Below are 14,150 nucleotides of genomic sequence, written 5' to 3'. Positions count from 1 at the left end.
GCCTGTGGGAAACTAAGAGTGAGGGGCAGGAGCTCCAGTTCATCCAGCGCCAGGCTCTGTGCCAAGCATTTGCCATGTGTTATCTCCTTAACCCTCCCACAACCCAGGGCATGGGAGTGATAAGCCCCCGTTTTCAGAAGAGGACAGAGTACATTAGGCACGCTGAGTTGCCTGTCCAAGTCGGCACAGCTGCCAGAACTCGGCCTGAGGTCTCCTGACCCTCAGTCCCCCACTCAGTCCCCACCCATCTAGAGCACCCACTTGCCAGGCTCCACTCAGTATCACCTCCTCCAGGAAGCCCTCTTCCAAGGCATCCCAGACCGTCTCTCACCTGTCTCATCCTATGCTACTGTCCATGTCTGTCTCCCCTACCAGCCTCCAGGCCAGAAGCTGGGAGGCATCCAGGATGCCTCCCTGTCCCCATATCCACCGCATCCTGCCAACTCTGCCTTCTGAACACACCCTGTTCCCGTGCCTTCAGGCCCTGCCCCATGGCAGTGACCCATCAGCTTTCCCCTGGAATTTTGCAAAGCCTCCTTGAGGTCCCCCAGCCTCAAGTCTCGGCCCCCGCAATCACTTCTTTGCACCATGGAACGAGCAGGATTGTTGTAAACCTTGGATCCATTTTGCCCCTCTCCTGCCTGAGACCCTTCATGGTTCCCTCGTGTCTTCAGGACAAAACCCAAGTCCCTGGCCCTGGCACTCAAGGCCCGTGCTGACCTCTCCAGATCCAGCTCAGATTTTCTCCAGGAGATCTCTTCCAGTTTTGTTAAAATGAGGTGTGCCCCTTTCCACCTTTTCCTATACATTGCAGGAGTTTTCTGAAGGTAAAAGTTATCATCTCCTGAAGTGTCACTAGAACTCACTGTAAGGCCATCTGAAACTGGGGGCTCTGCTTAGGAGTGATCTGGTCACCATTTCCATTTCTTTTATGGCTATTTGTTTATTTCCTTGAGCCAATTTTGGACACCTATACTTTATTTTATTTTAGTTTATTAAATATTATTTATTTATTTGGCTGAGTCGGGTCTTAGTGGCGGCACGCGGGATCTTTGTTGTGGAATATGGGATCTTTTGTTGCAGCACGTGGGCTTCTCTCTAGCTGTGGCGTGCAGGCTCAGTAGTTGCAGCATGCGGGCTTAGTTGCCCCAAGGCATGTGGGATCTTAGTTCCCCAACCAGGGATCGAACCCACATCCCCTGCATTGGAAGGTGGATTTTTAACCACTGGACCACCAGGGAAGTTCCTGAACACCTATATTTTAAAGAATGTTTTCTTGATGGATCTTTCCTTTTTCTAATATAAAATATTTCTCTGCATCTCTTTTAACAATTTTGCCTTGAGGTCTATGATCTCTGATATTACTATTGCTACACAAGCTTTCTTTTTATTAGTATTTGGGGGTTTTTTTCATTTTATTTTCAATCATTCTCTTGTTTTAGGGATGGCTTTTAAAACAACATCTAATTAAATTTCATTTTGTTTTATTTTAACTCAATCAATCTCTGTCTTTTAAAAAGAGAGTCTGGCCTGTTTACATTTATTGGTATTGCCATTGGAACATATATCTGCCATATTATATTGTGTTTTCTATTTAGCATTCTTTCTCTTTATTTCTTTTTCCTCTATTTTCCAGACTTCTACTGAATTAATTGAGTTTTCTTTGTGCTATTCCCTTCTTCCCCAGTATTGGTTTGAAAGTTATACATTTTATTTCTATTTTTAGTGGTTTCCCTTACATTTTTTTCCTTCCTTTTTTTTAAAATTAATTAATTAATTTATTTTTGGCCGCGTTGGGTCTTCGTTGCTGCGCGCGGGCTTTCTCTAGTTGTGGCGAGCAGGGGCTACTCTTCATTGCGGTGAGCGGGCTTCTCATTGTGGTGGCTTCTCTTGTTGTGGAGCACAGGCTCTGGGCGTGCGGGCTTCAGTAGTTGTGGCGCACAGGCTTAGTTGCTCCGCAGCATGTGGGATCTTCCTGGACCAGGGCTTGAACCTGTGTCCCCTGCAGTGGCAGGCGGATTCTTAACCACTGCGCCACCAGGGAAGTCCCCTCCCTTACATTTTTAACAGTCATGACAAAATTTCTTTTTCCAGCAAAAGCTAGTTCATACGTCTATCCTCCTGCTGAATATGAAACAAAAACAGGTATACTGCTTCCCTCTGTACTTACTTCCATCCCAAATTCTGCACTCCTGTTTTCTGGGTTGGCCCTGTTTGTGACCTGGCAGGGAGGGCATTTCTGGCCCCCTGCCTCATGCTCCTGGTGGAGACCTGGCCTCAGTCACGGGAGGCTCTCAGCCTTGCTCTCCAGCACTGGGTACAGACTGAGGACTTGGCCCCAAGCCTGAGCATTTGGCTTGGCTGTGTTCCTGCTTCCTGGCTAAGTCACAAGGCTTCAGCTCCCGCCCCAGGCTGTGGGTTTCTTCCTATTTCTTTCCTTCAAAGAGAGCCTTATGTCAAGTCTACACAGAATTCCCCTTTTCATTTCTATGTGGTTGGAATATCATTATTAACGCTTTTTTTCCTTCTCTGATTTTGATGTGTTTGAGAAGGACAGGGTGCATTTCAGGTTCTACTCTAATATCTTGAACTGGAAATCTATCTTTTTTTCCATTAATTTAAATTCGAGAAAGTAAAGTCGATCAGTCATGGCTGGTGAGGTGCACACAGGACAATGTGAGTGCATTTGGGGCAAGCAACACAATTAACGATGCATGTGACCCAGCCTCCTTCCCTGCCCTCCAGGGTAGGGTGCCCTCACATGCTCTGCAGACTCTCGTCCTGGCGTGAGAACCACTCCCTGTCAGGCTGCCAGTGTCTCAGGGTCCCTCTTTGGCTCATACTGGTCCTGAAGCACTGGGCACCATCATGCAGTCTCCAACAGGGAGGACCTGTGAAGTTTCAGTTGGGCACAGGTCCCAGGGACCGGTACAGTCCGCTCAGCCCACCCACCCTGGCACCTCCCTGGCAGCAGATCCACACTCAGACACCCAGTAGATCAGGTCTAGGTATCTGGAGTGTCTCCATGTTGGTCCTTTTCCCATCCTCAAGTTGTTCCTTGGCGTTCTGCCTACACCCCCTTTGTCCCTTAACACAAAAACTGTAGTCTCTTCTTTGCCCCGTGTAGCCCTTGACGGCTATTTGGGAGGACAAATACCAGGAAGAGCTTACACACCCCTTGACTAATCCCAAGCTGTTAGAAATGTGAGACTCAAGGTTCAGTTTTTAGAAACGCCAGGCCCTACCTTATAAATCAGCAAAAAGAAAAACCAGTTGAGTGTTTATTAGAGACAGGTTGAGCTATTCATCTTCTGGTACATGTTCTTCTTCCCGTGACTACTTTGCACCTTCCAAAGACAATTTCCTCCCAATACACAAAACTCAGAGCCACAAAGGACACATGGAGGGGCGCCACTTCTGCAATGGGTCATGACACCATAGCCAGTGTTTACGGCTGCCTTCGTCCTTCAAGAATCCCACATTCCCTTTGCCTCTAGCCAGTACTGCAGCTGCTGAGGGGACTTTAACAGGTGGGTGACAATATCATAGAGATACCACATCTTTCCAAGTTAATTTACAAACTCTTTGCAATTCCAATCAAAATCCCATCAAGGCTTTTCATGGAACTGGGAAAACTGATTCTAAAATGGATATAGAAGAACAAAGGGCCAAGAAAGGCCAAACCAATTTTGAAGAGGAACAAGAGGGTTGGGGGGATCTGCCCTGCCAGATAGCAAGATTAATGATAAAGCTAGAGTAATCGAGACAAGCAGACCAACACTTCCGATTTATGGTGCTTCTTTATCATAATTTGCTAGAAGTTCTGCAATTCTGGTTTTGATTTCTTTTTTGACATGCCATTCTTTTTCTTTTTTTTTTTTTGCCTCACACACCACGGCATGTGGGATCTTAATTCCCCAACCAGGGTTCGAACCCATGTCCCCTGCAGTGGAAGCGTGGAGTCCTAACTATTGGACTGCCAGGGAAGTCCCATGCCATTTTAAGAGAGATTTATAAATATACTTATAAATATAAATATTATAACTGTAAACATTACAGTCTTTTTGTTCCCTGGGTTTTGCTATTTTTCATTTTATTGCCTTATAATGAGAGACTGTTGTCTGTACTGTTCCTCTCTTTCCCTCTGGAATGTTCTAAAACTTTCTCTGCACCATGACATATGGTTACTATAGTAAATGTCCCATGAGCAATTGAAAGGACAGTGCCTTCTCTGTTTTCTTATTTCAGAGTTGGACATTTGTTGTTTCCAGTTGCCTAAGTCCCCGTCTTCCCATCAGCTTTTGCTTTATGTACGTCAGGGTATGTTATTTGGTGCATAGAAGCTCATAACTGTAATCACTTCAGATGTCTCCTACATACATGAGAGAAGGAGTGTGTGTTTGGTTTTTTATGGTCTTTGTGGCTTTGGGGTTTTGTGTTTTGTTTTGTTTTGTTTTTTTTATGGCTGTGTCGGGTCTTCGTTGCTGCGCGGGTTTTCTCTAGTTGCGGCGCGCAGGGGCTACTCTATGTTGCAGTGCGCAGGCTTCTCATCACGGTGGCTTCTCTCGTTGTGGAGCACGGGCTCTAGGCGCGCAGGCTTCAGTAGTTGCCGCACGCAGGCTCAGTAGTTGCGGCGCATGGGCTTAGTTGCTCCGCGGCATGTGGGATCTTCCCGGACCAGGGCTGGAGCCCGTGTCCCCTGCACTGGCAGGTGGATTCTTAACCACTGTGCCACCAGGAAGGCCCCCTTTGGGGGGATTCTGAAAGATTAGTGGGAACACCATCTCCAACATTGTAAACCACTGGTCCTCCCTCCCCCGTCAGATGTGGCAAATATATTTCCTTTGAGTTGATCATTTATCTGATAATCTGATAAATAGTAATCATCATTGTACAAGAGAAATCCTCAGTTTTGATGTAGTCAAGTTCATTCATTTGGGGGCCTTATTTAAGGAATTCATCCCCAGTCCAAGGTCATAAAGAAATCTCTTACTTTTTTCCTGTTATTATTTTATTTTTCTCGTTCACATATAGGTGAACCCTATGGCAGGGTTTCTCAATCTTGACACTGTGGACATTCGGGCCTATACAGTTCTTTGCTGTGAGTGGCTGTCCTGTGCATTGTGAGAAGCTTAGCAACATCCCTAAGTGCCAGCAGCACCCCATAAGTTGTGACAACAGAAATATCTCCAGACGTGGCCAAACATAATCTGGGGGACAACATCACCCCCAGCTGAGAACAACTGATCTCTCTGGAGTTTATTGTTGTAAATGGCGTGAGATGAGAATCCAGTCATTTTTCTCAATATGGTGAATCAGTTTTACTAATACGAAATAACTCTTCAAACTTATTCAGTATTTGTGATGTCACTGCTATCACACATCAAGTTCCTGTATATGTATAGATCTGATGTTGTATGTGGTAGGGACTGACAAGATATGACAAACTTATTTCCTCCTCCTGGGCACAGAGCCCCCTTGTATCTGGATGGGGCAGAAGTGAAGAGTGTCACTTCCAGGGCTGGGCAGCTGGGAGCAGGTGTGTCTTCATCACTGCTCCTTCCCTCCCTTTTTCTCCCCATCTCTGGTCTCTCCACATGGGCTCTCTGTGTGGCAGCCTCAGGGTGGCTGGACCTTTTGCACAATGACTGAAGCAAGTGTCTCGAGAGAAACTGCAAAGCTGTGTGACCTTCTCAAACTTAGCCTGGGAAGCCCCATCGTGTGGCTTCCACTGTTTTCTCTTCACTGAGGCAGCAGCAAAGTCCTGCCCAGCTTCCACGGGAGAGCATAGAGATGCCGGAGCGTCGAAGTATTTGTGGACATGTTTCATCACCACCACAAGATATCTGACACGATTTCAAATTCTTTATCCCTCGTGTGTGGTGTTTTTCTCTCTCAGGAAGGTTGCAGGGTCTTCATTTGCCTTCTGGGGCTCTGGAATCTCATGATCTGCTTTTGTATCAGTCTTTGGTCCTTCTTCATTCAATGTGCTGGGCACTCATTGTGCCTTTCAACGTGAAAGCTCACCTTCTTCAGTCCTGAGAAAATGTATTATTCATTTGATAATCTGCTCCATCCGATTTTTTTCTACCCTCTTCTCTCCCTCTCTCTAGACTCCCTCGAATAATACTCTGTTTTTCTCATCTTTCCATGCTTTTATCTTTTTGTTCTATTTTCATATGTATTTTTCAACTTTACCATCTGAGATTTTTCTTTTTTCTTTTTTGATAAATTTATTTATTTTATTTCTTTATTTTTGGCTGCGTGGGGTCTTCGTTGCTGCACGCAGACTTTCTCTAGTTGCGGCGAGCAGGGGCTACTCTTTGTTGCGGAGCCCGGGCTCTAGGCTGGCGGGCTTCAGTAGTTGTGGCACGTGGGCTCAGTAGTTGTGGCTCACGGGTTCTAGAGCACAGGCTCAGTAGTTGTGGCACACTGGCTTAGTTGCTCCTCAGCATGTGGGATCTTCCCGAACCAGGGCTAGAACCCGTGTCCTCTGCAATGGCAGGCAGATTCTTAACCACTGCACTACCAGGGAAGCCCCTGAGATTTTTCATTTCTGCTATTATATTTTTAATTTTTCCGGGAAACGCTCTTTTTAATAGCCTCCTTTTATCCTCCAGATGTAATAACTTTTCTTATCTCCCTGAAGATACTGATTAAAGTTTATTTGAAGTTTTCTCATGCACAGCCTGCACAGTATCTTCTCTGAGTTCCTTTTCCCCCTCCTGTTTATTATTGTTCCTCTCTTTTATGTTAGAGATTTCCCTCAAATATCTGGCAATTGTTTGTTGTCCGTTGATATTTGTCGTGTTAGGAGCGAGCAGGAAGTTTGACGGAAGTTCTGGGTGACCGAGGGGACCGTAAACTTCGTGGCAGGTTTGCTGGCTACAGAACCTGTCATTGGATCAGTTTCCACTTCTCGCGGGGGCCTCCGCTGCTCTCCCAGCCGGCTACGGACCTCTCTGCGCATGCTCTGGGCGGGGGTACGGCGGAGACTCGAGTGGAGCTTGGGGACCCGCCCGCGGCTCGCAGGCTGCTAGCCCCGCCCACTGCATGTAGCCAAGGGCGGGAGGCCAGATCAGGCCTGTGCAGCATCAGGCCTACGGCGGCCGGCCTGTATTCCTGATAGAGAGTGATGCCACCAAGTTTGTTCTGCAGCAATAGGTGCCTGGAAACCCACCGAGTAGGCACTGGGTCGGCTGGGGTAGGAGGAAGCAGCGAGCCTTCTAGAGGTCAGCGCCCCCGATTGTTTGGAGCCTTGTTCTGCAGCAGGGTCATCCCACTGGCCACCCTAAGGCCCTCCCTTAACCCTTTATGCCAACAACCTCAACGCCAGCTCCTACCTCCCCCGCTTCCCCCTGCCCCCCTCCCCCCCACCCCCCCGCCCCGCATCTTGCCCCTTCCAAGTTCCTGAGCACTGGTCTCTCTCTGCCCAGGACTTTGGATGCTGACCTTGGCCTTCTCTCTTTCCTGGCAAAGTGGGCAGTGAGAGGTGCCACTCAAAGTTCTTCCCTGGGGAGAGCTTCCTTCTCCAGGGCCCTTCAGGGCTGCCCACCTTGGCCGGAGCCAGCAGCCCAGCTGCACAGAGCCCTGGGGAAGCCCAGCTCCTGGTTAGCCCCCAGGGCCCTCCAGACCGGGTGTGGCAGGTGCAGGCACATTGGCAACGTGAACCACGAACTCCTGCAGTTTCCCGAGTCCCTCACGTGTCCTGGAAGCAGTGCTGTTTGGCACACCATCTCTGACTCGCTGTTCTCATGGGCAACTCAGCCTGATCCTCTGGTGCCCCCTGAGTGTTCAGTCTCCTCTAGGGCCCAGAAATGAGCCAGGGACTGTTCCTCAAAGGGGAATGTGTGGGCTCCTGCTTTCCCCCTACAGGATTTCTCCACTCAAGGTAAATGCCTGAGGAAAAGGCTTCCACTTGCTGTAGCTGGGGTCACCTCTCTGCAGAGGAGACTGAACACATAACGGACAATGGCCAGACCGTGTATGGAAAAAGATCTGACCCACAACCTGCAGCAACCTGCCTGGAAACCGACCTCTTATCTACAATAACCGGACAGGAAGCCAGCCCATTATAGGTCAGACTTGTAGGAAGTCAGACTGCTATCTCTAGGAACAATCCGGAAAGCCAGCGATAACCCTTGTAAATAATCACCCCAAATGTCCAGGACTTAATAAGTGACAGCTTCCTTAATTTTTATCCCCTTGTCCAACTTACGACCAACCAGAGGAAGCCAAATCTGCTCCCCTAAGCAGTGACATAGGATGCCCCAACTTCCAGTCAGCCCACCTACAGCTCCCCGGGCCGACAGCCTCCATTCAGGACACAGCTGAAGTCTCCCTTTTCCCCCATAAAGCTTCTTCACTCCTCTGCCTGCCTTTGAGCCAGGCTTTGGCAGTGGCCGATTCCCTTGCTGGAGCCAGCTCTGAGTATACAGCTTGCTGTCATTTGCTGGCCTTTATTTTCACAGAGGGCAGCTAGAACCAGCTAGGAGGGAAGTGGAGTTTCCAAAAGAGAGGTGAGGGAGGTGCTGAGGTCAGGAGATGGTGGAGTGCAGAAGGTCTCCATCAGTCCGTGGGGGCGGGCCTTTGGGATGCAGTGGACGAGGTGTGCAAGTGCAGTGTGCTCCCAGGCAGAAGGAGCAGGCCCGGCCCGGCTCTGAAACCATCCTTTGCTCTCCGCAGTGGCCAAAGCCACCTAGCCATGGTCTCCAGGTCCAGGTGCTGTCTCCAGGAGAATCTGTCCCACTTTGGCCCTGCAGCCAAATGTCCAGGCCAAGGAGAGGGCTGGGCCCTTTAGTCTCTCTCTGATCACCTCCCTCAGCTTGGGTGTCTTCCTCCACTCCCAGATGAAGACATTTTCTCAGTTCCCCATCACTGACAGCTCTCAGGGGCTGGTCTGGGAGAGCCAGAGGGGCCTACTGTTGGAGTGGGGAGAATACCCCAGAGTCATAGCCCCCTCCCCTTCCCTGATCACCTTCAAAGGCAGGACAAAGTTGGGAGGTGACTGGATTCCGTTAGCCTGAGCTGAGAAAAAAGGATAGATCAGACAGGATGGGTCAGGTTATGCTGCAATAACAAACAACTGTAAAATGCCAGCAGTGTAAAACCACAGGCCACTGCTCAACCGCACCACGTGTCCTGCTCCATGGTGTCCTTGGAAGTGATTCACCCACTCTGCCCACAGTCCAACATGGCCAGAACATGTTATATGGCCCCTCCCAACTGCAGAGGGATCAGGGAAGTGTCATTTTCCCAAATATCATCGGTGAGCAATAGAAAGAAGTCTCTTGCCAAGAGGGCTGCACTCTGTTGGCCCAGCCCCGTGCTCCCAAGAGGCCTGATCCAGGCCTCCTTGCTCTTTTTCACAGTAGCAAAATCCATTGTGTGTGTGCACCTCATGTACTTAGGCAGTCTCCTGCTGATGGACACCTGTTCTATTTTCAACCTGTTGTGATCACAGGCAATAATGTAATGATAACCCTGCTGGTGCCTCTATTCACTCTTCGGCAAGTTAAACGTTCTGTGACTCAGTTACCTCATTCATAACTAGGGATAAGAGTACCTACGCAAGGGTGGTGAGGACTAAGGAAGGTAATATACTAAGGCATTTAGTGTAATGCCTGGCATCGAAGGTACTCCATTAGCTTTAGCAATTATTATCCTTATTTGCAAGGGCAGCTATAGATGGTTCAGGGATACATGCCTCTTAGTTTTGATCCACACTTCCTGAAGCCAATGTCCCCCACGGGCAATGTCTGTTCCAGCCTCTAACCCATTTCCCCAGCCACCTGCCCAATGGCACTGCTCTCAGCTGTTCTGTGCTCCTGCGGTGCTCCGAGGGTGTTTAGGCATGAACTGAATCATGGCTGCCCTGATGCTGGAGCCATGATTGCTCTGACCATGAATGGCTCCTAAACTGGGGCTCTGTATGTGGGATGGGTGCAGGTACCCCTCTGTCAACCCACCACCCCTGCAGCATGCAGGCAGGACACTTTAGTCACTGCAGAGCTGCTTCCCTCTGGGCCCTCAAATAACATTTCCTGGAAGTCTCACCTACTTTTGAGTTCTCTCAGGAATAAGAGAGGTTGACTTACTGAGAGGTTCCCTGCTTTGGGCAGGAGGCTCTGATGCTGGGCAAGGCTCCCCAGAGAAGGGTCTGCTCCTCCAGGCTGCACCAAGGGGGCCTCCCACAGGCCCTCCCCTCCAGCCATCCGTGGGAGCCCCGAGAGCCACAACCTGTTTGCACCCCAATGCCTCCCCACTGTGGACACCCCACAGCCAGCTCACCCAGGCTGGGTCATTCTTTGCCCAGCTGACAAAGATGGTGAGAGAAGGCAGGAGGTGAGCCGCCTGGATCGCCCAGTGTGGCTCCCATGCCCACGACGCACAAGGAAGAAAGGAGAGCCCCATCTGAGCAGAGGTGACTGATCCTCCCACCGACCCAGCCCAGGGCTGCTCTGAGCGGCTCAGCTCCTCCCCACGCCCCTCCTCGGCCAAGGGCCCCTCAGCTCCTGCAGTCCTGGATGGAGGCCCTCTGGCAGGTGGCCTGCTGAGAGCAGAAAGCATGTTTATTTAAGTGAGCCTGTCCTCTGTAGACTGTGGGGATCTCCAGAGCAGGGACCATGGTTGATTTCTCTTCCTGTTTCTTTCTTTTCTTTTCTCTTTGTTTCTGGAGTTCAGTAAACACAGAGCTGGTTGAGGGCTCCAGGAGGACACTCTGTGTTTTAGGATTCAAGTATCCTGTCCAGCTGCCTGTCCCTCCCCCAAGCCTGAGAGGATCAGGGAGCCCCCTCCCCAGAAAACTCAATGCTCGCAGCACTGCTTCTCTCTTGGAAACTTTATTGGTCCTGGGGAAAGGGAAGCAGGCAGCTCCCTGCCTCTTGCTGAGGGTGCCACAAGCCCTCACTGTTTCCTGTTGCCATTGATGGGGCGGTTCACGTGCTCCGGGGAGGCCAGGAAGGCCTGGAGCTTGGGCCGGGCGCTGAGGCGGGCCACGTAGGCCGAGAGCAGGGGGAAAGAGTCCAGGCAGCTGGAGGCCAGGACCTGGTGAATCCGAAGCAAGTCCAGCAGATTGTAGTCGGCAAAGGAGATCTGCACGGCAGAGAGGGGCAGGGACTCAGTGGGTGTGGGAGGTGTGAGGCAGGGAGCCTGAGCCGGTCCCTTGGTCTGCCCAGCTTTGCTGAACCAATGGCTCACGTGCTCTCTCTGCACCGGTTTGCCATCTGTAAGAAGAGGGTGGTGGGGAAGGGGCGGGACAGGGCCAGCTCACCTGGTTGCCCACGATGAAGGCCTGGCCGCCGTGGTTCTGGGACAGCAGGGTCTCAAAAGGCTTCAGGTGCTGGGGCAGTGCCTTCACATAGTCCTCCTTGCCCGCCTCCTGCCAGAAAGATGCCACTGTGTACCATCCTCCTGACGCTCACGCTGCTGCACGCCCTGCCTCTGCCCCTGCCCTGAGACGTCCCCTCCTGTCTGCCCCACCTCAGTAAATCGCCGCTCACCCAGCCCCCGCCCCTCCTCTCCTCACCCCCCACCCCAGGCCGTTGCCACATCCTGTCCATTTCAGCTGCCGATTCTTCACTAGTTCACTCTTGCCACGATCGCTCACCAGACTGTTGCAAAAGCCTTGTAGGATCTTTCCAGATCTCACAGATACCGCCCTGCTTAGACTCCCCAAAGACAGCATCCAAGCCAGCTGGTTCAAGGCCTTCAGGACCTGGGCCTGCTGCCCCCTCCAGCTCCATCTCCTGACACTCTCCCTCCCTCCCTCTCTCTCTCTCACACACACACAGGCACACATGCCTTGCCTCTGCTAAACTGGTCCCAAGTCCCTGAATGTGCTCCGTGCCTGATACCTCGTGCACCTGAAAGTGCCAGCACCCCTTCTAGAAGCTGACTGTAGGTGCTCCTCCTCCTGCACCTGGCTCCAGGAAGTGCTCCTGGCCTCCCCCAGCTGCGGATCGGGGACCACCTGTGGCTGGATGTCTCCTGTCCTCACGCTGTTCTGCCATTGCCTGCTACTTGACTGGGTCCCTCCCCCAGGCAGGGAGGCCGAGTCTTGTGTCCAGTCCATAATGGCTCTCGACCCCCCCCCCCGCCCCCGCAGAGCCAGAAGCAGCCCAAGGGAAGGATCAGTCAGAGCTGCGTGAGGGGTGTTGTGTAGGGTGAGAAGGAAGCCAGCCCCTTTCTTTCTTTGTCCTCAGTGACCGTCCCCGTGTCTGTGCTTACGTAGTTTGTGTAGATGAGGGTGCCGTATTTGCAGCGAAGGTCCTCCACGCCGTCATTCACCATGTCCACAAGGGCCGCCTCCCGCTGGTCCTTCCCATACAGCCCTGGGGTGGCGGGAGAGCAGACAGCATGACGGGGCGCCTGACCAGCCACTACAGCCTGACCCGCCAGACAGGCCACGTGGCTGCCTGTGAGCCTCCGCCAGGGCGGAGGGAGGAGGATGTGGATGAAGAAAAGGACCATCTGAGTCCATGCTCAGAATTCAGCGGGAGGTGGCCTGCTACGGGGCAGGGATTGCTCGACAGACCCGGGCCTGACCCTAGGCGAGTGAGATAACCTCCACCTGCCTCCGCTCCACAGGGCTGCAGGACAATTTGATTTAAATGGAAGAGGCTCAGGGGGCCAACACTGAGCAGATGCTCAGGAACTCTGACCGATGCCCGCCGACCCCTGCCCCGGACTGGGTCCCCTGCAGCCTCAGGACTCACCGAGGGAGCGGCCCAGGTGACGCAAGATGGCATTGGACTGGTACAGGGTCAGGTCTCCATCCTGGAACTTGGGGAGCTGCCCGTACAGCTGGGGGGAATGCACAGCTCTGTCAGAGGTGCTGAGCTTGGCTGCCCCCCCCCTCTAGTTTTGCCCCCCAGTGCCCAGCCCCTGACCCGGGATACGACATTAGTACTCACACAGGAGGCCTTGAGTGACGGCCAGGTCTCCATGGTCACCACCTCCTCCTTCCAGCTCTGGTCCTGGTCGGCCAGCAGCATGCGCATGGCCTCGCAGCGCCCTGGGGGAGGGGAGGACGGGGTAGAGGGGATGGGCAGGGACCCCAGCCTCGCAGCGCCCTGGGAAAGAGCCAAGGAGGTGAGAACGCCTCCGATGATCTCCCAGCACATTGCGGAGGGACGGGCCAGGGCCGGGAAGTTGCGTACTCCAGCAAGGGGCAGCTCCGGGGCACAGGGAAGGCGGAGCTAGTAGCCACGTGATGGAAGGAAAAGGGAGGCTGGGGACTCCCTCAGGTGGGTGAGGGGCGTGGGCTGCTGCAGCCTCCAACCTCTGCCTCCCCTCCCTCCCCGTCACAGGCCCCTACCTCGAACAGGGAAGTAGACGATGGTGTAGGGCGGCACTGCAGGATGCAGAGAGAAGTCTGTTAGCATCTGGGAGAGGCGTGTTACGGGGGACAGGGCGCCCGCCCGTCCTCCCTGGGGTCGCATCCCCTGCTCTGGGCGCTGTAGGCCCCCCGAGAGCCCCAACTGCTCCCCAAAACCCTGGGAGCCCCCTCGGAATCCCCCTGGGAGCCGCAGGCGGCGGGGACTCACTGATGGCGACGCGGACCTCAGCAACAGCGGCTGCGGCAGAACTCCGGCGCCCGCGACGGCGGCCCCGAGCCTTATACGGGTGGGCGCGCCCCGCTTCGGCCCGCCCCACCGTGCTGAGTCACCGCGCTGGCTGCGAGCCGCTCCCCCGCCCCTCAACCCCGCCGCGCAGCCAGTCCCAGCCGGTTGCATCCGATTGCCGGACTTCCAGCCGGGGCTGATGGGTTCACAGCTAGGGCTGGATTCCAGAACCTTACAGAGGCCTGAGAGAGCGCGCAGTCCAGCCCCTTCCCCTGCTGGGGTCGCAGACCCCAGAGACACAAACCCTTACGTGTAGACACTCGTTCCCAGATGCTGTACAAAGACGGACACACCCCCTGTGCACCTACGCACGCACACTCAACTCACACCCCAAGCTGGATTTTCAGACCCATCCGCCGTTTGGAGTATCCCGCTGCTTCCTTCTTACTTTTTTTCTCTAAATTACCTCATTTCTTCAACTCAGATACGCTTACCTTCACAGGAAACCTGTTTCACTCCCCTACGTGGAAGCGGGCACCACTTGTGATAAGTAGGCATGGTAAAAATCACGACAGGAGAACGATA

At 52.7% G+C, this 14,150-nt stretch overlaps 1 protein-coding gene across 1 annotated transcript; it reads right to left on the bottom strand.

Moving 5' to 3' along the window:
* Positions 1–10,825: 10,825 nt before the first annotated feature.
* On the bottom strand, positions 10,826–13,669 carry LOC309636576 (glutathione S-transferase P). Its single transcript, XM_082409841.1, has 7 exons — positions 13,548–13,669; positions 13,319–13,354; positions 12,915–13,015; positions 12,717–12,804; positions 12,229–12,332; positions 11,273–11,380; positions 10,826–11,094 (listed from the first exon to the last, which is right to left on the bottom strand). Coding segments are annotated over exons 1-7 (627 nt in total). The 5' UTR covers positions 13,549–13,669; the 3' UTR covers positions 10,826–10,905.
* Positions 13,670–14,150: the final 481 nt, after the last annotated feature.

Source organism: Balaenoptera physalus (assembly GCF_965194825.1).
Source record: "Balaenoptera physalus genome assembly, chromosome: 10".
In the NCBI taxonomy this organism is placed as follows: Eukaryota; Metazoa; Chordata; class Mammalia; order Artiodactyla; family Balaenopteridae; genus Balaenoptera; species Balaenoptera physalus.
The sequence above is the reverse complement of the archived record's forward strand: the minus strand, read 5'-3'. Positions and strand labels throughout refer to the sequence as shown.

Excerpts from the sequence above, each read along its gene's own strand:
- LOC309636576 (XM_082409841.1), bottom strand. Across the intron at positions 13,016-13,318 it reads CGTCTACTTCCCTGTTCGAG|GGCGCTGCGAGGCCATGCGC; the intron begins GTAGGGGCCTGT and ends CCCCTCCCCCAG. Across the intron at positions 12,805-12,914 it reads CGTCACTCAAGGCCTCCTGT|CTGTACGGGCAGCTCCCCAA; the intron begins GTGAGTACTAAT and ends CATTCCCCCCAG.